Source organism: Siphateles boraxobius, unplaced genomic scaffold (genome assembly GCF_051911475.1).
Source record: "Siphateles boraxobius isolate OS27281-9 unplaced genomic scaffold, OSU_SipBor_1 22, whole genome shotgun sequence".
Taxonomy (NCBI): domain Eukaryota; kingdom Metazoa; phylum Chordata; class Actinopteri; order Cypriniformes; family Leuciscidae; genus Siphateles; species Siphateles boraxobius.
In genome coordinates, this window is record NW_027508833.1 from 27,426,933 (window position 1) to 27,449,844 (window position 22,912).

At 37.3% G+C, this 22,912-nt stretch overlaps 2 protein-coding genes across 4 annotated transcripts in view; one reads left to right on the plus strand and one right to left on the minus strand.

The window, feature by feature from the left end:
* The first annotated feature begins 155 nt into the window (after positions 1-155).
* Positions 156-17,966, plus strand: crip3 (cysteine-rich protein 3). Its single transcript, XM_077239406.1, has 7 exons — positions 156-351; positions 4,152-4,246; positions 9,064-9,121; positions 14,251-14,391; positions 16,222-16,296; positions 17,050-17,144; positions 17,415-17,966. Exons 1-7 carry the CDS (start codon positions 309-311, stop codon positions 17,547-17,549), a joined length of 642 nt encoding a protein of 213 aa, XP_077095521.1. The 5' UTR covers positions 156-308; the 3' UTR covers positions 17,550-17,966.
* Positions 2,818-22,912, minus strand: part of LOC143747002 (solute carrier family 22 member 7-like) — a 39,610-nt gene continuing 19,515 nt past the window's right edge. For 2 of the 3 annotated variants that reach the window (XM_077239403.1, XM_077239402.1), the window contains exons 6-10: positions 22,786-22,892; positions 20,967-21,181; positions 20,104-20,212; positions 19,123-19,329; positions 17,954-18,169 (exon numbers count right to left, since the gene is read on the minus strand). In XM_077239403.1, the coding sequence (XP_077095518.1) occupies positions 18,091-18,169; positions 19,123-19,329; positions 20,104-20,212; positions 20,967-21,181; positions 22,786-22,892 (717 nt within the window). In that variant the 3' untranslated portion in view covers positions 17,954-18,090. Of the gene's footprint in view, positions 2,981-17,953; positions 18,170-19,122; positions 19,330-20,103; positions 20,213-20,966; positions 21,182-22,785; positions 22,893-22,912 lie in introns of those variants that run through there. The other variant, XM_077239404.1, reaches the window with a different exon arrangement.

Here is a 22,912-nt window from a genome sequence, read left to right on the forward strand (position 1 = left end):
TGCTTGGTAACCTTGGAGCGTACCTTACAGTCTATGGAGCGTACAGTCACGTTTCCTAATTAATATTTACAAGTCTTCCTTCGCCATAGTAGGATTAGCTTGCTTTCAGTAAATCAATTTACTGGTCGTCTGAACGTCACGCAACTTATTCATTATTCATGAGACAAGCACCGAGGCTTTTTAAAGTTAAATAAACGCCGCGGCGCGACTTGTGTTGCAGTTGCACACAGTGTGCAGAGGCGCTGAGAGACAGACAGAACCGAGACGAACAGACCAGAACCTGCGTGGCAAAAAGACTCTTCTAGAGAATGACGTCCATTTGTCCAAGATGCGATAAGACTGTGTTTTTCGGTGAGAGTTTTCCACTAGAATTATTATTTAAGTTAGCAGAAGTCTAAGCCAAGTTCATTTCATTGTTATCATATCATTGGATTGGACTAAAGTTAATTGACTCAAATTGCAGGGCATTTAAATTATGTTCTGAAAGGTCAAAGTCTTTTTTTTTTAAGGAATAAACTTCTGCAAATCTTGGCAGAGTTACATAACAAGTGTTTGGAAAGTGTATTTATTGGTTTTGGAGTCATTGGGTTAAAAGCAGTGGGAATTGAACACTTTGGCTATGTTTTCTTTTTGTGATATTGAAGACCTCATATCCAGTTTTATAGTTCCAAATATTTCATGGTGTAGCATCGGATAGATACTTTATGATGTGTGTGTGTGTGTGTGTGTGTGTGTGTGTGTGTGTGTGTGTGTGTGTGTGTGTGTAACTACTTATAACGAATTATGTTTTATAAGTAGCCTGCTTCATTGTTGTTCTTCGTCTGTTTGGGATTTATGTGAATAAATGCAATGTATTTCATATAGCCTACTAATATTATTACCTGTGCACGTCAGTACTTCAGCCCCTAACATTATGTGTCTGCTTTGTAAACGGTTAAATTAATGTCTAGTAGTTTTAACTTGGTCTGAGGAAAAGATGTAGGGTAAAATAATAGGTTAATTTCAAAATTGTTATTATAAATTTTCCCACATACGGCATAGAGATATATTGGACCCCAAACTGTCAGTCTCAAGAAGTTGTCTAATCTTGCAGCCTGTGCAGAACTAAGTATTGTTATTAATAGGTCAAGCACAAGTGACCCAGACGCTCCCACAACCGCATTGGAGGATGTTCTCTAGTCTGTCCCGTTTTTGTCACGTTATATGCTCCTGTTTAGTATTCTGTCCCGAAATCCAGTAGTCACAGGGTTAGTAAATGCTTTAGCCAATGCAAAGAGAATTGGGTGACAGTGTTATGTAAGAATTTGGCAAGGGACTCTTGAACAAAGTGAGAGGATCCGTTGTGCTACTGTTGCAGGTTAGCGGATGGAGTAACTGTCTTTCTGGCTGCGCAGAAGACGAGATGTCAGCTTGATGATTTGATATCCCCATTGAGCCTAGACTTCTGAAAATGTCTGACTCGGTGTGCTCTCTGTTTGACCTGACTAGTTTTGTGTGGTGGAATGTGTGTGTGAGAAAGACAGACCCTAGGAATGTTCGCTGGTTAGTGTGTAAGGTTCTGCGATGGTGGGTTTAGTCCTCCATATGCACAATGCACAATGTCAACCTGACAAATGTTTTTTGTATCATATTATAACTCTTTCGCTTGGTATTTTATCACTACAATCTTAAAAATGTCAGATGTTTTCGCAGCGAAGCCATAGAAGAACCATTTTTGTTTCCCCAAAGAATCTTTCAGTCAACAGTTTCTAAAAACCTTTTTTCTTAGTGTGAAGAGCAATCTTAATCTTAAAAGTATAGGATAGGCAGTTTTGTTATTTTGGTTTAAATTCTCTTCACATTCTGATAGCAATCAATAATGGAAATGGTCTACATATTAAAAATGTATGTATATCTTCTGTGAAAGTCTCAGAAACTTAAAATGTTGCGTTCACACCATATAGTAACCGTAATTACGAGATGGCAACCTGTGACGTTCTATCTGGAGCTATTCACGTTGTGCTGTGCTGCTTTGAAACGATATGTGTTGTGAAAAGCACTCTTTGAAAGGTGGAATTGAAAGGTTCAATGGATGTTAAAGGTTCTCCATTGAACCATCAATGCCAATATAGAACCTTTATTTTTAAGATGGCTGAAGATATAAAAGATATGCTTTTATTTATTTAAATTTTTTGTGGAATGCTGACGTGTGTCTTTCTCTAAATCACTTGTATTTCTCATTCCTGTGCTCCAAAGTCCATGGCTGTTTACTGTGTATTTGCTCATAGCAAACTATTGATTTTTTTTTTTTTTTGTAGTTATGTTAAATTTCGGAGTTGATAGACAAATGAGAGAACCGACTCAAGCAGTTTTGTGTTTCGGGTCCTTAAGAGGCTGCATATATATAATCAAAAATACAGTAAAAACAGTAATATTGTGAAATAATATTAAAATTCAAAATAACTGTTTTCAATTGAAATACTCTTTAAAATATTATTTATTCCTCTGATGGCATTGCTGAATTTTCATCAGCCATTTCTCCAGTCACATGATCCTTCAGAAATCATTCTAATATGCTGATTTTGCTGCTCAAGAAACATTTATTATTACTATGAATGTTGAAAATTGTTGTGCTGCTTAATATTTATGTGAAACCATTTTTAAAGATTTATTAATAAATAGAAAGTTTAAAAGGACGTTTAAAGTATTAAGTAAAAAAAAAAAAAAATCTAACTGACCCCAAACTTTTAAATGGTAGTGTTTCTACTTTTTCATTGCTTAGTTTCTTTTGAAATATCAGTTAAATGCTTGTTCATTTTGATTATGCACAATAACTGCTTGTGAAGATCAGAAGGTCAGAGATGAGATGCACTTTTCAACATCCTATTGATAGGAGCAGATCTGACTCAGCAGGGTTTGCGTTGTAACAGGATCTCTCTTTGGAGCTTTTCTTCAGATGGTCCAGTTTGTACTTCCTCTCCTTTGATGCTGCATTGTTCAGCTGCAAACACACACAGACCCCACCCATTAGAATTAGTATTTTGTGTGGAAAGTCTTTTTTCAGAGATCTTGTAAGTACTGTTTATTGATATCTCGACAGATATAAATGCTCAAACACGCACACAATTGTAGTTGTTGTGTTAAGCTGCATTTCAGCCTTTGCTGAGCTGGGCACACCTGAAAAGAACTATGAATTTATAGTAACAGTAATTATAAAAGTTATATAAATAAAGATTTTAAAGACCTGCTGTAGTCAATAATTATATTTTTGTAAACTCACCTTTGATCACCAAAATGAAAAAAAAAAAAAGATTCCGTCATGACTTGAATGTAACTCTACACACTTGCCTCATTTAGTATGCGGTTCTATGATTATGCAAATTAGCCCCACCTCCACTCACTCTCACCAGCTCAGAGATCCACTCGTTGTCGTGATTGGTTACAGTTGGTGACATCAGAAACAGCAGTGATTTCAAACCGCGTTTTTGAGACTGTCTTTGGTTCACTGCAGTTTTAAGGAGAAAATACTCAGCAATGGTGATGACTTATGAATTTGAACATGGTTTGTCTTAAAGCATATTAAAAACACCAGATTGACATATAAACAACATTTAAAAGCTTGATTTTTACCACAGGAGAACTTTAAGTACACTACCATTGAAAAATTTGGGGTCAGAAGATTTTTTTGAAAGATTTCTCTTATGCTCACTTGGTTGCTTTTATTTGATCAAAAATAGAGTAAAATAGTTATATTGTGAAATATTTGTACAATTTAAAAATAACTTTATATTTTGATTAATTATTTAATTCAAATATGCTGATTTGGTGCTCAAGAAACATTTCTTATTATCAATGTTGAAAAAAGTTTCCGCTTAATATATTTGCGGAAACCGTGATCAACTTCTTCTTCTTCAGGCTTTTGACTATTGACATCTAGTCAAGTCGACTTAGCAGTGTTTTTGGCCAAAAAACACTCACTTAGAAAGAACAATGTCATTTGACTGAGCTGTAATGTGGCCAAACATAGAAATATATCACTACAGGACGATTGTGATCTTATTAATTGTGTGTAATGTAGATATACATCATTGCAGTTAAAGCTGTTACCCTCAGTTATATATACGGTATCATACACTGTTCAGATAACACATTACACTCTCTCCCTGTTCTAGCTGAGAAAGTGAGCTCTGTGGGGAAAAACTGGCACCGCTTCTGTCTGAAATGTGAACGATGTAGTAAGATTCTGTCTCCTGGAGGCCATGCAGAGGTAAGCAGAACTAAAGTTGATACTGCAGGCTGAGATGCCATTAAAGGGTTAGTTCACCCAAAAATGAAAAATCTGTCAGTACAATAATTACTAACCCTCATGTTGTTCCAACCCCGTAAGACTTTAGTTCATCTTCAGAACACAAATTAAGATATTTTGGATGAAATCTGAGAGCTGTCTCACTCCTTCATAGGCTTCTATGTAATTTCATCTGCCGGCCCAGAAAAGTCTGTAAAAACATAGTTAAAATAGTCCAAGTGACTACAGTGGCTCAACCTTAAGTTTATCTAGCGACGAGAATAATTTTTGTGCACAAAAAAACCCCAAAATAACGACTTTATTCAACAATTCATTTTCTTCTGTCTAGGCCTCTGACGTGAGTCGACGAGAGCGCCACGACGCATGCGCGAGAACTGAGAATATGACACAGATGGGTCTCGATGTAGTGTTTAAAATAGTTCTATAGTGTGCATTTCCTGGAAGTCCGAATCGTGAGAAACCAATGAGAAAACGTAAAAGTTCCCTACCAATGCAGCAAAATGAATGGCTTCCCTTTCACACTTTCCCATCAAATGATCGTGAGCATCATCTTCTCAGTTGTTGCGCATGCGTCGTGGCGTTCTCGTGCTCACGTCAGAGGCCCACACAGAAGAGAATGAATAGTAGAATAAAGTAGTTATTTTTGGGGGGTTTTTGCGCACAAGTATTCTCGTAGCTTGATAAACTTATGGTTGAGCCACTGTAGTCACTTGGACTATTTTAACAATGTTTTTACTAACTTTTCTGGGCCGGCAGAATGAAATTACATAGAAGCCTATGAAGGAGTAAGACAGCTCTCAGATTTCATCAAAAATATCTTAATTTGTCTTAATGTTGTCTTACGGGTTGGATCAACATGAGGGTGAGTAATTACTGACAGAATTTTCATTTTTGAGTGAACTAACCCTTTATCTTTCTTTCTTTCTTTCTTTCTTTCCGTCTTAAAAAAGAACCCTAAAGAACTTTAGGTTCTTTCTTTCTTTCTTTCTTTCTTTCTTTCCTTCCTTCCTTCTCCTTTGATCAGACAGCACAGACATGATCCCTGATGACAGATACACGGGATTTTGGATGTCCTACTTCTTGGTCTGTATGTATGTTGGTCTGTAGAGTTTCAGGCTTGCACAACCTCCATGTCATAGTTTAGCAGGAGATCACACAACCGACTCTAAAAAAGCTCATTCCATTGGGCTGACACTGATTCTAGGTCATCCATGTGCTTGCCTATTTCAGTGCCCCTCACTGTACTTTCTTCTTCCTTTCTTCTTTTCTCTCTCCTTCTTATTGTCCTGACATGTTCGATGGTCTTGTCTGATACATTAGGAGACATTTTCTAGTTCAGTGATCTGAGTTGTCTTTTGTCCCTGTTTGGGTTAAATGATTGTTCATCCATCCCTCTGTAAGTCTACACTCCACCCGTAGACTTGTCACTCATCAGGAGTAGACGTTTATGGAGGAATTGAAAGTCTTACAATGACTGTAAGCACAGATGATCAGTATTTATAGTAGCCTCATTGGATCTGTCTGGAATGCTCTCTGACTGTCAGGGAGAGATTACAATTACATTTACTATTTATCTATTTAAAATTGAATGGAAAAAATGTAGCATGTTTGTTTTCTTGAAACGGTTACATAAAGCCATTCCCATACTCATTTGAACCCTAAACATCAAAATAGCTAAGAACGAAAAGGATAAGGAATAAATATCCTCGGTACTCCTTACTAAAAGCATTTGATTTTGCTTTATTCTGTCTTTTTTTTTTTTTTTTAACAGTATGAACAGAAAAGAGATTGACAGACACAGCAGGGTGAAGAATGACTGACTGTTAACAGGAAGCGAAACAAATTCTTTTATTCTTGGGCTGTACTAGCCTACTACTTGCCTCTTACAGGAAATGTAAATCATAATAAATTCATGGAGAAATGGCAGTAATCTGTAATTTTCAAATGTATGCTCAGTCCGGTACAGCTGCTACATTTCAAATAACTTTACTGAACATGTAGGTATCTGAAGCCTATGCACTTTCTCTCCCTCACAGTGTTACTGTGGGTCTTTACCAGAACTATTACAAGGACAATGTAGGGACAAAGATAGTGTTCATTCAAATCAGAAAACAATTGTCTGCTTTTCTGCTTCTCTTCCTTTCTTCCTTCTCCCCCCTTCTCTCTCTTGCATCACGCTTACGCTTGCACGCACACAAACACAACAGTCACAGACAGCTTTAGTTTAATTATAAGGTGAGTTTGGACTGGAGGAGGGTTTTTTTCTTTTCTATTGCTTTTTCATTTGTGTTGATAAAAATGGATGGACAAAAAGCTCTTCATTGTCTTACTGAAAGATATATTTAGTCTCGTTACTCTTCTATTATAGTTATTGTTTCCCCTTCTTTTGAGAACTGTGTGTGCTCTTTTTCTCTTATTGTGTTCAAAACAGCTGGAGGTTGTGTTGTTGGCACTCTCTGCAGGTGTCGACTGCCTTTTTTTCCTAACTCTATTCTTTGGGAAATGGCTCTCAGTGGGAACGCAAACTGTATTTTTAGCTTGTCACAACAGAGACACTGAGATGTGCTTTTAATATATATACAGGTCCTTCTCAAAAAATTAGCATATTGTGATAAAGTTCATTATTTTCCATAATGTAATGATAAAAATTAAACTTTCATATATTTTAGATTCATTGCACACCAACTGAAATATTTCAGGTCTTTTATTGTTTTAATACTGATGATTTTGGCATACAGCTCATGAAAACCCAAAATTCCTATCTCAAAAAATTAGCATATCATGAAAAGGGTCTCTAAACGAGCTATTAACCTAATCATCTGAATCAACTAATTAACTCTAAACACTTGCAAAAGATTCCTGAGGCTTTTAAAAACTCCCAGCCTGTTTCATTACTCAAAACCGCAATCATGGGTAAGACTGCTGACCTGACTGCTGTCCAGAAGGCCATCATTGACACCCTCAAGCAAGAGGGTAAGACACAGAAAGAAATTTCTGAACAAATAGGCTGTTCCCAGAGTGCTGTATCAAGGCACCTCAGTGGGAAGTCTGTGGGAAGGAAAAAGTGTGGCAAAAAACGCTGCACAACGAGAAGAGGTGACCGGACCCTGAGGAAGATTGTGGAGAAGGACCGATTCCAGACCTTGGGGGACCAGCGGAAGCAGTGGACTGAGTCTGGAGTAGAAACATCCAGAGCCACCGTGCACAGGCGTGTGCAGGAAATGGGCTACAGGTGCCGCATTACCCAGGTCAAGCCACTTTTGAACCAGAAACAGTGGCAGAATCGCCTGACCTGGACTGTTGCTCAGTGGTCCAAAGTATTTTTTTCGGATGAAAGCAAATTTTGCATGTCATTCGTAAATCAAGGTGCCAGAGTCTGGAGGAAGACTGGGGAGAAGGAAATGCCAAAATGCCTGAAGTCCAGTGCTGCTTCTCTGTAGCCCAGGTCAGGCGCTTCTGCCGCTGTTTCTGGTTCAAAAGTGGCTTGACCTGGGTAATGCGGCACCTGTAGCCCATTTCCTGCACACGCCTGTGCACGGTGGCTCTGGATGTTTCTACTCCAGACTCAGTCCACTGCTTCTGCAGGTCCCCCAAGGTCTGGAATCGGTCCTTCTCCACAATCTTCCTCAGGGTCCGGTCACCTCTTCTCGTTGTGCAGCGTTTTTTGCCACACTTTTTCCTTCCCACAGACTTCCCACTGAGGTGCCTTGATACAGCACTCTGGGAACAGCCTATTTGTTCAGAAATGTCTTTCTGTGTCTTGATGATGTTGGCCTTCAATGATGTGTCAATGATGGCCTTCTGGACAGCAGTCAGGTCGGCAGTCTTACCCATGATTGCGGTTTTGAGTAATGAAACAGGCTGGGAGTTTTTAAAAGCCTCAGGAATCTTTTGCAGGTGTTTAGAGTTAATTAGTTGATTCAGATGATTAGGTTAATAGCTCGTTTAGAGACCCTTTTCATGATATGCTAATTTTTTGAGATAGGAATTTTGGGTTTTCATGAGCTGTATGCCAAAATCATCAGTATTAAAACAATAAAAGACCTGAAATATTTCAGTTGGTGTGCAATGAATCTAAAATATATGAAAGTTTAATTTTTATCATTACATTATGGAAAATAATGAATTTTATCACAATATGCTAATTTTTTGAGAAGGACCTGTATATGAAAGGTTTATGAATGAAAGGTTTAATATATATATATATATATATATATATATATATATATATATATATATATATATATATATATAATATGCCTGATTAAGATGGTAATAAAAATAAGTAAATATCTGTTTGCTCAGTTTAGCATGTTATTTCAGAATTAATGGTGCGTGTGTGTGCGTGTGTGTGCGTGTGTGTGTGTGCGTGTGTGTGTGTGTGTGTGTGTGTGTGTGTGTGTGTGTGTGTGTGTGTGTGTGTGTGTGTGTGTGTGTGGGCTTGAATTTCAGTCTGATTTGAGCCTGACTGGGTCTTTTTATGCAGTCTGGGAGGAGCAGGAAGGAACAGAAGGATAAACAATGACCTCTAATGAATCCAGCACAACACAAGCCTCTTTCTCTCTTTCATTCTGTCTCCCACACACACTACTGAAAATATTATTTTGCTGGAAAATGTAGGTTTTAGTAGAAGAGTGTCTGGCACAAATTTAAATTTAATTTGCAAATACATGTTTTTATAGAAACAATTATTATTATTGGTAGTAAACTAAATATGTGTAAGCATATTAATGTGTAAGCAAGGACTAATAAAGATATTCTCTGTTTTTCTCTATCAGCATGATGGATTGCCTTACTGTCATAAACCTTGCTACGGAACTCTCTTTGGACCAAAAGGTATGTACAATAAATTGTATGTGGAGTTTGTAAGGTGTTTTGTGCGTACGTGTAAAAATGTGAGACATTAAATTTGAAATATAGTGTATTTTCATCTTCATACAAAGCTATGTAAGAATTTAGGTGGTAACAGGTATTTAATGGGTATTTGGATCTTTTGTTCTAGCTGCTCTCTGTGTTCATGTACAGGAAATAAAGGTTTGAATCAGGGCTCATTTTGAGACATCTGACTCTCAGTGACTTTTTTAGAATAACCTTCCAACCAAAGACCATTCACTCACCATTAGAAACCAGCTAGAAACCTAATCGTTTGTTTGTGTGTGTGTGTGTGTGTGTGTGTGTGTGTGTGTGTGTGTGTGTGTGTGTGTGTGTGTGTGTGTGTGTGTGTGTGTGTGTGTGTGTGTGTGTGTGTGTGTGTGTGTGTGTGTGTGTGTGTGTGTGTGTGAGAGAGAACAGAGAGGTCGTTTTTTTACCCTCATTTCAGCAGAGGTTGACCAGCTTTTTTGGTACTTTTTCTCCCTTTTGGAGCTTAACATCACTTGAAGAGATCCTCAAAAATATCATAAAGTCTTACAGGTTTGCAACAACAACAGTTAATGATGATTCAGTTTTGGTTTGTTTTCTGGGTGAACTATCATTTAAAGTCCCCATGAAATCAAAGTTGAAGTTTTTTGGCTTTTAGTATGAATAGGCTGTTGTCTATAAGCTAATGTTCTCCAAAACAATGACAAAATTAGCATTTAGTAGATATAAACATTCAAAACGTGCAGTCTCTCACTTCTGTCAATATGATTAATGATTTTGATGACATCACTCTGCACTTCAGCTTCTCATCAGATTTTCTGTCCAAACAAATGCTCTCTAGAATCTACAGTGTCCCACCCCCAAATAGACGCTGAAGCTGCAGTTGAAATCAGTCACTTGTTCACACATTTCCTATTTACTACTGAACAATTCAGACAGTCTAAATATGCTTTCCATTGGGGCGTATGAATGTGTAAGCCTGTTTATTGGTCCAATGAGGGTTTCCAATAATACAGGTGAAGGTCTCTGCGTGTTACTGTCTTTTCTCGTGGCAAAGTATTTTTGGTTAAATGCAATACATTTTCTCATATGTATTTACTCGTTACTTCATCTGACTCCATAAATGAAAGGTTTTAATAATATCTGTGCCTCACTAAAAGTGAGCGAATGTTTGACTATTCCGTTTAACTCTTCAATGAAAACAATGTCAGAGTCAGTTAAAATAATCAAATGTAACAATTTATTATGTCAGGTAAATGTATCATGCCAATTTCATAATCAATTCAAAGATAATCAATACAAAACATCAAATGCTCTGGAATAGAGAGAAGATGCAAACCCGACTTTAAGAAATACATGAGGCTGAGAGGTCTTCCTCTCAGCCTCACGGACCGATCTGAAGTACAGAAAAGGCCCTGAGCTCTCGCTGCGTTTCATTATATACCCAGACCTCATTTCAAATCTAAACATCATTCACAGTGGAAATTTACCTGTAAGTCACCATTTGCTAGCAGTGGAAAATTAGCATTCAGTCAAATGGTCGAAGGTGTTAACTCAAAGACACACCCTCCAGTATTGGAGGGTGTGGAAGATATTTCTTAACTTCCTAAGAACTTTATTACCTTTTGGGTTTACTTATTTGGAAATAGGACATTTGTACCAGTCGCACTGTGACATTTTAAATAATACTAAACATGAAAATACTCTGTGATAATCATTCACATTAAAACTACATTTTCTTGGGTGCATTCAGGTGGGGGTGAGGGGAGATGTAGATGAAGTTGGTTCGGAGGTGAGACTTTCGTCTCAATGGTGCATGAAGGCCAGTTCAAATGGTAATCTCCAGAGAGGTCCTTTTGTCCTCTCAGTGTCTGGTCACCCCCGAAACAGACTGTCTGGAATTTCCTAATTTATCAATTCTTACAAATGTCACGTGAACGTCTCAAGAAACTTCAGCTTTAACAAGCTCAATGGCTCTGGCCGAGCTGTAATATAAACAAAACGCTATTGGCTATTTTAAAAAAAGAGAGAAGGTGTTCGATATGTCCCACCCTGTCTTCCTCTTTCAGGCCCCATCCACACTACTACGTTTTAGTTTAGAATCGCAGACCTTTTGCTACGTTTTCACCTCCCGTCCACACTAAAACTGCAAAAACGAAGACCTAAAACGGACAAGTTTAGAAACGCTGCCTACCCCGTTTTGCGTTTTGAATCTCCGGAGGGTGTTTTAGTATAGACGGGTCAAAACGGAGGACTTTAGAAACGATGACGCAGAGGCTCATGCTCGGCTCTCTGATTGGATGTCATACAATGGAAGAAAACGCACAACAACAGCCTGGACTACCAGTTACGTTAGTGAAAGTAAATTCTGCATTTCACAATGCTATAACTGCCTACATGCGCCGGAGGCAAGCTATTATTCCAGCGATCTGTGACAGTTCCCGTGTGCAGCGGCGGTATCGACCGTACATGGAGCGTCGGTTTTGAGTTAAGCCGTGAAGAACCAGCGCATGGTGGGATAATTTTATCAATGAAGTTGTAGTTCCTGAAGAATGGTGCGAAAACTTTTGATTGTCCAGATCGGCACTTATCAACCTCAGCGAAATCTGAGGAATAGTCAATCCGTTTCCTGTTTACACCGGCACGTGCATGCCCAGTGTAGGTGAATGGTGACGTGATCCACGTTTTCAGTCGTTTTCATGTGGACGGAGATCAGTTCTAATACGCAGCTAAAACGCTGGTGTGGACGGAGATCGTATTCGTTTTAATTCTCCGTTTCTAAACTAAAACGCAGTAGTGTGTATGGGGCCTCAGTGTAAATTACGTCAACACATTGAATAATGCTGCGCATTTCAAAGCACTTCAGTGGCACTTTAAGGGGCCATTTACACAACTCCACTGAAAACGTTTTATGCATTTTGGCCGTTCATTTACATTTACATTGACATCGCCAATAACTGGCCTGCTTTTAGTCATTTTTGTGGATCCGTGTGAACGGCGATCGTTTTGACTACGTTGTCACCTGTATGCAAAAATCGCGTAGGAAAACTTTTTCTGTTTTTAGTAAATCGTTGTTGTGTAAACGTTCCCTTAATATCTGCTACTTTCTTGTTGATTTAAGCCAGATTAAAGCAGGTCTTCCAGGTTGGACCAGCAGATTATATCCGTAGATGGCGAAAAGTTGCTCCTGCTACTTTGTCGCGTATGGTATGTGAATGGCATAGGTTAGTTGGCCCAACGAGTGAGAAAGGTTGAGATGAAGCAACTAAATCTCGAACCTCCGGATAATCACCCGTTTTAAAAAGACCACGAACAGAGGAGAGTCTGCTGGCAAAAAGAGAACACAACAGAGCTCGTAATAAAACAAGAATCAATATTGGTTTGGCTTAAGGAGATGGCGAGAACTGAGGGATTTGAAATGTTGTAAAAGTAATGCGATGATTTTATACTGAACAAGTAAGGCATTTTATTGAATGAATACATTGCCATGTGTAGCTCTCTAACAGAGTTCATTGTAAAGCATTGTCTATTTTGAAGGGCAATTTCATTATGGTTGTTGTAGCGCTGTCAAGTCATCTTTATTCAGATAGCCTAACGCTTTTTACAGTACAGATTGTTTTAAAACAGCTTTATAGTGAAAACAGGAAAATAATCAACAACGTTTCTTTCGGCTGTACAGCAGCTCTAGAAGAAAATGGTGTCATTGTCCAGCTTAAGTAAGTTCAATGTTGATTAATTTCTGTTGTAAAAGTCATTAGTTATTAATTTAGTTTATTTATCTATTCAGCAGCTCTGGAGAAAACCGTGATGTCATCATCCAACTCAGTTCAGTTCTCATACAATAGTGTCAATGAAGTCAGATCAATAATATTGTTGTGTCCCCAACATAGCAACAGTTGTAAGGAACCCAAACTCCATCAGGTGACAGAATAGATTTTAAAAAAAACTTGGGAGAAACCAGGCTCAGTCGGGGGCCAGCTCTCCTCTGGCCAACAAACGAACAGTGTATGAAGCTGTGCTGGAATTTATTTTCAAGCAGGTACCGTGTCTATTAATGGGTGTAGCTACTGTAGTGTCTGTCAGCTTGAGATCCTTTCCATCCAAACTGGTTATATCTCTTAAGCTCAGTAGTGAATGTTTTTTGAGCAGTTGAATAATCTCTCTCTCTCTTTTGAAGTTATGAGAAAGAAACATATTCTGCTATACAGTCACACTGGGCCAAAGCACAGCCAAAACAATGTTCTTCTGCAAAATGCATGCAGTTTTGTTTTTTAACAATAGAGGGCCAAAAATTGCATAGTGTACTAAAAAAAAAATGTCACCCTGTCTACCTAAACACTTCAGACATCAGAAGAGTTAAAGCAGATTCTGTGACATCATAAGAGAGTCAAACAGACAAGAATGGCGTGTGTGTGTGTGCATGTGCGTGTGTGTGTGTGTGTGTGTGTGTGTGTGTGTGTGTGTGTGTGTGTGTGTGTGTGTGTGTGTGTGTGTGTGTGTGTGTGTGTGTGTGTGTGTGTGTGTGTGTGTGTGTGCGTGTGTGTGTGTGTGTGTGTGTGTGTGTGCGTGTGCGTGGCGTATTTTTATATCCAGGTGGGGATTTCCACATGGACTCGTGTCACTGTGGGGACATTAATTGAGGTTATAAATCATACAGAATTAGTTTTCTTGAAAATGTAAAAATGCAGAAAGTTTTGTGTGATTGGTAGGTTTAGGGGTTGGGTTAGTGTAAGGGGACAAAATATACAGTTTGGACTGTATAAAAACCATTACATCTATGGGGAATCCCCACAAAGATTGTGTGTGTCTGTCTGTCTGTCTGTCGCTCTATCTATTCGGTAAGATGCTAGGTTTTATTGTATAGCTTGTTAATGCACGTCCTGACTTTAGAATATGCTTGTTTCAGTTCGTATTATCGTATCCAAGTGATTGTGTAATTTGGAAGAGATACATTTTATCAGGATCTGAACAGGTTATTTTTGGCTTTTGTGTAATGCTATCTGCATTAGGAGATTCTGAACACTTAGATATGGGCTTTATCAACCACAAACACTCACTCACATACTAATGGAATGGTACTCACTGCTCTGCCCTCTCTTTGGTAGGTGTAAATATCGGAGGGGCGGGGTCTTACATATATGACACGCCTCCTCAAACACCGGTTGACAAATCATTTAACAGCCCTTCAGACGGAGCACCCACCACACCTTGGACCAACTCACAGATCAACTATAATCAACCCAAAGGTAATTTAGACACTACTGTTCAAAAGTTTTAAGTCAGTAATATATTATTATTTCATTTTTTGTTTTTTTTAATTAATACTTTTATTCCGTAAGGATGCATTCAATAAATCAAATGTGACAGTAAAGACATTTATAATGCTACAGAAGATATCGATTTTAAATGAATGAATACTGTTATTTTGAAAATTCTATTCATCAAAGAATCCGGAACTGGGATCTCAATGGCCACTTACACACTGCAGCTAAATTTGGCTGTCAACTCACCTGTGAGCGCTTAATCCTCTTCTGTAAACGCACAGTTCATTATTTTACAGGAGTGACACCCAACCGTATTCTACATCCAAATTAACTCCTGAAAAATGCAAGGTAGTGACAAACTCAAAACTTCTACACCATGTGTACAGAAGCGAACTGAGATTTTTGCATCACAAACACTCTTTTTAAGCAAACATATTACAAAACGATTATTGACAACTGCGAAAAAAGGTTAGAATAAAAGAGAAACATGAAAAAATTAATTATGAAATGGTTTAAAAGAAGAAAAAATTCACTTTGTGAGATCAATTGCGAAAAACAATGTCGCTCTTTTAAATTCATATCTCATTGTGATTATTATATCTCTATTATTAACTATTATTATAGTTTTGTTGTTTTATTATGTGTATCAATTTTGTAAATATTTTTTCCTGGTTTCCCTATTGAAGTTTTTATTATTTATTCTTTTACACTGAGGCTAAAATAGTTCCTGTAATATACTGTCAAAAATTAAAACAAGTATTTGAACACTTTTCGGTTGTCAAACGTTAGTGTAATATGTCATTAGATAATGTGGCTACTCTCCTAGGACATCAACTTGAGGGAAACCGACTTTATACATCTACTAAAATCTTGACATTAATTGGTTAAAAGTGAGGGAAATGGCTCATAAAAGTGAAGTTATTTCTGAGAAAAGTTTTAGCGTCATTTGACTGTAAATCCCACTTGGTTTGATATTTTGTCTTGTAATGAAATAACATTCAGACATGGTTAAGTGTGACTTAAGTGTCCATATGCTATTTTTAGCCACTGTATATATAGACACACTCTTCCAAGCTGCATTGTTCCACACATTCCTTTATATGTTAACACTTCCTCAGCACTTTTTAACACACACACACACACACACACACACACACACACACACACACACACACACACACACACACACACACACACACACACACACACACACACACACACACACACACACACACACACACACACACAGAGAGAGACACACACACAGAGATTCCCACACTGAGAGGGAGATAGAAATACTTAAATGTGTGTGTGTGTTGTAATGGAGGGGTGGGAGGATTTTTTTCTGAAGTGACCCCCTTGGGATTTTATGCAGTGGAATTTTAATGGCTTTAGTTGATTGGCTCCTTTCCTGAAATATTTCCCCTTAATAGGTGTTTTGCGACAGGCGGGACGTTGCAGGAATGTAAGGGGAGGGTTTTAAGGACTGCCGTGGAAACGTCTGGAGAAATGTCTCAGAATGTAACGTGTTTCCTGTGAGCCAAGCACCATGGGTTCACTTTGTTAAATATAACACAGGAGAAGACATTAGGATCTAAAACTGGTAACAGTCTGTCATCTTTGATGTGAGAGAGAAGTGTTGATTTAAAGATCCTTATCAAAGATGGATCATACAGAACAGATTTGGATCTGGCATTCAAAAGCAACAAAGCAGTCCTCCAACTATATTAAAATTTTAACATACATATACGAAAATAAAAGTTTAAACAAGTATGTATACAGAACCATAAAGTGTTTGCTTTTCATTTATAGCTTCCAATGCTCCTACACGAATGTTTGCTGGAGAAACTTATTCATGTCCTGGCTGTGGAAAGGCAGTATATTTCGGTGAGTCCAGTGAATCAAAACTATGACTTTTCAGACATTTGAGAACTTTCAGGAATGTCTGTGGTGTGTGTGAGTATTTGGAAGTGAGTGTTTCCTGGTATTCCCTACGTAATACCAGTAGTTGTTGGTCCCCATGAAGAAAACAGCTTATAAATCATACGAAATTAAATATTCTAAAAATGTAAAAATGCAGAGTTTTCTGTGATTGGTAGGTTTAGGTTTAGCGTTAGGGTATAAAATATTCACTTTTGTACAGTATGAAAGTCATTGTCTAGGGAATGTCCCCATAAAAAATGGAAACGTGAGTGCGTGTGTGGTTTTGTGCTTCTGTGGTAAATACTGTACGTGTGCAAGCGTTCTGTCTGACCATTCTGAGATTTTAAGTCTATTTAAAAGGAAACAGCAAGAATGTTTGATTTATGGTAGATACTTGTGCAACATTTGAACTTTTTGGTTCTTTCTAGTCATACATTTTTTGTCTCAAACACAAAGTGGCACTTACAAATTTTATTTAAAATTATATATTATTTTTTATTTATTACATTCATTTCAGATATATAATTTGATGTATAAAATAATATGTATATTTAAAATAAAAAATATTACAAATTGTAAATAATTTTTTATAATATTTGTTTTCTTTTTTTATAAAATGTACATATCTTATTTTGTTTTTAATGTATACTCGTTAAAAACAGCGCTGTGATAGATTGATATGATGTAATGTGGTGATGTCATGGTCTAATGCTGCAGCTGAGAAGGTGATGTCACTGGGTCGCAACTGGCACAGGCCTTGCCTTCGCTGTGTGAGGTGCAAGAAAACACTGACCCCTGGTGGTCATGCAGAGGTACTCATAAACGCATTGTTCAGCCTACTGCTTCAACTAAAGTGTGTTCAATTTTTTAAAGTTTATATTATTTCATATTAAATTCATATTCAAAATTTAAGTAGTAGCTAACGCTGGAATGTAACTCAAAGTTATGTGATCAATAGTTGAGTTCTTATATATAATGTTGATTGTGTAATATTTGTAGAATATTTACCATAATGTAATCATTAATTCTTCATTAATTCGGACTCCCTAATAATACTCTATTATTTTCTCTATTTTCTGCAGCATGAGGGCAGCCCATACTGCCATGTGCCCTGCTATGGGTACCTTTTTGGACCAAAAGGTGTGAACATTGGAAAGGTGGGCTGTTACATATACGAGAAAGAAAATGCAGAGAATGAAATCCCAAGTGAGCATTAAGTCATAAAGAAAAAGCTCTTTTTTAATTTGGTACTGAAGTGGGTTTTTTTTTCTTTCTATAAAATTGTAAGTTGTGAAGGTTCATTTATATGCAAATGTAATTGCATATGCATGTATTCTAATTGATAATCAGAAATGGCCACTGGCATCTTAAAAATGAATTCTTACTAAACAGTCCCCACACACACACACAGTATCTCTCTCTCTCTCTCTCTCTCTCTCTCTCTCTCTCTCTCTCTCTCTCTCTCAACTCATCTGTTTTTCTCTTTCACATCTCTTCCACAGATTCACAATTTCAGTGTATTCATTCACAACTCCATTTAATCTTATTTAGAAAATATCTAATTATTACATTGCACTGGAAAAATTTGTAAATCTTATAAAAAATATTTTTACCTAATAAAAAATATTTTCAAAGAACTTTAGAATTGTTCTTTCATTCTTGTGCACATTTACTGTCTTGCAACATGAACATGAGACTAAGCAACAGAACATCAGTCTGTATTATAAATTTGGTAAAAGGATTGAAACTACACAAATCTCAGTGGTCTTCAGTCGGTTCATTGATTTTCATTTTCTCCACGTCCTCCTGCTTGTCATGATGCGTAATGAGATTTTTCCTATTAAATATGATAAAAACACATGATTGATTTGGTTAATGAACACAACTTCAACTTTCCTTGTATGTTTCCTTTAAGTGTTTTTAATAGAGATTAAATGTACTGGTACCTATTGATCCTAATATTCAAGCTAATTCTCTTAAAGGTGCAGTGTGTGATTTTTAGCGGCATCTAGTGGAGAGGTTACGAATTGCAACAAACAAAAGTTACGGTGGCCGACAGGAAAATATGTCATCGTCTGAGACAGCAGAGAGTAGCCAGTTCAGCAACGAGGTTTCTTTACAAGGATAAATTAAGAAATTATGTTTACTTAATTATTCAGTAAAACTATATGTTATTGCGAATATTATTTTTAATTGTTCATCATTGTGTCAGTGTTTTATTCGCTGAACTAAGCTTGCTTCCTTGCACGAAGAGCAACATAGTAATGAAACGCGTTTGTCCATTTAGGGCTACTGTAGAAACATGTTGGCGCATTTCAATGTAAGGGGAGCCGCAGTGTATGTAGATAGAAACGGGTCATTCTAAGGTAATGCAAATATAACGGTTCATTAAGTAAGGTCTTTATACACCACTGAAAACGTTTTTTTCGAAGTAGTGACGAAACACGCTCTGTACCGCTGTTTGTTCTCTGTCAGCTACGGTAGAAACATGTCGACACAATATGTCGACCTCCATAGAAGGGGGTGCCCGCGGTTATGGAGATATAAATGTCTCATTCTAAGGTAATAAAAACATAACGGTTTATTATGCAAGGTCTTTATACACCACTGAAAACATAGTTATGGATCTTATATTGCATTTCTGCCAATAGATCATAAGAAATATTACACATTGCACCTTTAAAATAATTGAGAGGTTTGTGTTTTAAATGCTTGACTCGACAGAGTTACTCAAATGTTCAGCAGTGTGTCTTCTATAGCTGCTTTAACAAAATATAGGTTATGACTCACCCAGTACCCTCGACATCCTCTATAGTCTCGGGTAGACATCTGTCTCGTGTCTCAGGTAACTGCCAAGCCACCAGACAAGCGACGAATGCCACAGAACACAGGATGGTTTGAGAGAAGTGACCCCAGAAACTGTCCAATAGCAGGACTAGAGGAGCCACAGACACACCCAGACGGGCCAGGAACGAGTTATAGCCCATCCCATTTTGCCTATAGGACCCAATCAAATAAATTCTATATTTATATACTATGCATTGACATACATCTTGCACTTTGCGGTCAAAAGTTTGGAATAATAAATATAAATATATAGATATAATTTAATGTTGTTTAAAGAAGTCTCTTATGCTCACCAAGGTTGCATTTATTTAATTAAAAATAAAAACAGGAATATTCTGAAGTAGTATTACAATTTAAAAGAACTGACAAATTTAATTTGTCTCTGTGTTGGCAAAGCATTCATCTGTTTAGCATCATTACTCCACTTTTCAGTGTCACATGATCCTTCAGATATTATTCTAATTTGCTGCTCAAGAAACATTTGTTATTACTATCAATGTTGAAAACCGTTGTGCTGCTTAAGATTTTTTGATACAGTACCATTTAAAAGTTTGGGGTAAGAAAGATAAATAAATAAAAAAGCTATACTTTATTCAGCTCTGATAAAAAATTACAGTAAAGACATTTATAATGTTACACAATTTCTATTTCAAATAAATACTATTCTTTTAAATTTTATTACAGAAATTATTAAGCATCGAAAACTGTTTTCAACATTAATAATAAGAACCATTATTAAAAGGTAATTGAATATCAATATAAATAATGCAAAATAAAGTAGTGTGGTTATATTTATATCAAATAATGCAAATATGATTTCATTTTTAGATAATAATAGCCTAATAATAATAGTAATATAACAATTAAGTAATTTAAAGATTTTTGTTTGAAGTGTAAAATACATGTTTAATTATGTTCTGTTACCTGAGAACAGTGGGATAAAGCTCCGAGCTGTATAATACAATTGTAGAAAAAGCAGCAACTGCGAAACCTTTACCCAGTACTGCCACCACAGTACGACCAATCCACTGATCTGAGTGTGAAAGAGGTTATATTGAGCACAGTGTGTGTGTGACTGAAAAAACAAATGAAATCCTTCTAGTGGCCATACAAGTAAGTAGTTTCCCCAATGAGTTCAAGTTCTCCAGCTCTTATGCCGTTTCTACAGTGTCCATTAAACAATTACAGTGTTTTCGTAGGCTATACAGTTATATAATCTACTGAGCAGCGTACCATGTTTAGAATTTTTAAGTGACTGTCATTTAATTACATGTACATACTGTTCAAACGACTGTTGAAATTGCTGATTTATTCAGGAACAAAACAAGGTAATAATGAGTGAGGTTCATTTAAAAACGCTGATTCGTCGGCACAAATAGCCTCATGGGCAGCGCCGACATGTAGCGCCGTTGTGCTTTCCCAAACCAATCCCCTGTCTCACTCCCACCTCGCTTCCTGTCCACTCTATACTATTCTATCACAATAAAGGCAAAAATCACAAACAAAAAAAAACACTTTAAAAACGCTGATTCATTCAGGAACAAAACACCACTACTTTGCTCATGCGCAACATTTTACTTTGGCTTTGTTTGGAACTATTTTCGTTGGCGGAGCAAAAAACAACTAACTGTCAATATGGTGTCTAAAATATAGGCCTAATGCAATCTTGACGTCTTGTTTATTCATCTGTTGTATAAAACCAATCGTGCTGTTTTAGATATGCGAGAACAACAGGACTCTTGCTCGTATGATATTGTGCAATCATGGGTTGGCTTTGCTAGTCTCACCTTTGGGTATGAATATGTTGATCATAAGACTGATTCCAGCCAATAGATGAGCTCCTGCTTCAGTTTTACGTCTGCCAATCTTCTCCAGCAGGTAATATACGATCAGTTTAGATGGAACCTCAATGGCTCCATACACAAACTGAGTGAGGTATATATTTAGTCCAAAGCCTGTGATGTTGAGGCTTATACCATAGGTTATAGTGGCAACACAAAACCTGCAAGAGGTGAAAAGTCAATAAAGATCATTTATTATTCAAACAATAAAGTCTGTCCATGTTCTCTAACTTAGTGCGGCTGAAGGCTAATTGAGTTCAACAGCCAGGTCCCAGAAGTAAAAATCCAATTCTTTTTTTTTTTTTTTACAGGGAAATGGATTTTAAACAATTACTTATCAACTGCTTAAGGGTTAGTTCACCCATAAATGAAAAGTATCCCATAATTTACTCACCCTCAAGCCATCCTAGGTGTATATGACTTTCTTCTTTCAGCCAAACACAATCTGAGTTATATTAAAAAATATTCTGGCTCTTCCCAGCTTTATAATGGGAGTTAATGGTACCTTAGATTTTGAAGCACAAAACATTGCATCCATCCATCATAAAAGTAATCCATACGACTCCAGGGGGTTGATAAAGGCCTTCTGAAGCAAAGCAATGCATTTTTGTTAGAAAAATATCAATATTTATAACTTTATAAACTATAATCACTGGCTTCCAGTAACGGCCATACGCAAGTCGAGTTCCAGCAGAAGAGTGACCTCTGACCCAACGCATGACGTAGGATGTAGGAGTAGCTTAAGCTTAGGTGAGAGTAGACGCCTCTTTCAGTTCAAACAAATGGGGCTAGGCAACAAAAAACTCAAAACTGAGCTTAAGTTCCTCTTCTCTTATATCGAAATTTCCGACATTTCTTTCTAATTCATGGCCGGTGTTTTGTTTTGCTCTATACTCTGCGCTTCCGCGTTCATCAATACGTCATGCGTCGGGTCAGAGCTCACTCTTCCGCCGGAACTAGACTTGCGTACAGTCATTACCGAAAGCCAGTGATTATAGTTTATAAAGTTATAAATATGGATATTTTTCTTACAAAAATCCTTTGCTTAACTTCAGAAGGCCTTTATTAACCCCCTTGAGCCGTATGGATTACTTTTATGATGGATGGATGTGCTTTTTTGGGGCTTCAAAATCGAAGGTACCATTCACTCCCATTATAAAGCATGGAAGAGCCAGGATATTTTTAATATGACTCTTAATTGGCTGAAAGAATAAAGTCAAATACAAGGATGGCCTGAGGGTGAGTAAATTATGGGATAATTTTTGGGTGAACTATCCCTTTTAAAACAGACTTTCTGTGAACAACATGATGTTTTATTAACAAAGTTTGGGAGGAGCACGCACAGATAATTAACACGAGTGGACAGCACTCAGCAATCAACGATAAGAGGTGTATATATATTCAGCAGTCTCACCTCATTTCATTGACAGTTTAGCAGCATCCCTCCACCACCCCTTCTCCACACTTCTAGTCCTAACCATTTACTGGGGGGAGTACTCTGGGTTTGGGCTGAACTGCGAGCTCGGAGCCCCCCCCAAGGATAGCACGCCAAATACACAATAAACTTACTCCCTCTAATTGTATGTAAGTGTGAACTCGTTAACTGGTTGTTAATCGATGGTATATGCTTTGTGTTAACGGCGGATTCTATGGGCTTTTAAGGTAATCAGCTAACCTAGTTATTTTCATTGTTGGTGTTTTCTTCAATTTCAATATCCGAATTTTAGAATACAGAATACAGAAGTTTGTTGCACCAGTTACACACCAAATGGTTCCTGTGAGCATAGCCAGTCTCCTCATCTTAGGGGTTCTGACAAGGTCCAGGTATGAATAATTTTTCTTTCCTTGATCTGTTATCATGATAGAGAGAGCCTATAGAAGAAAGACAGAGC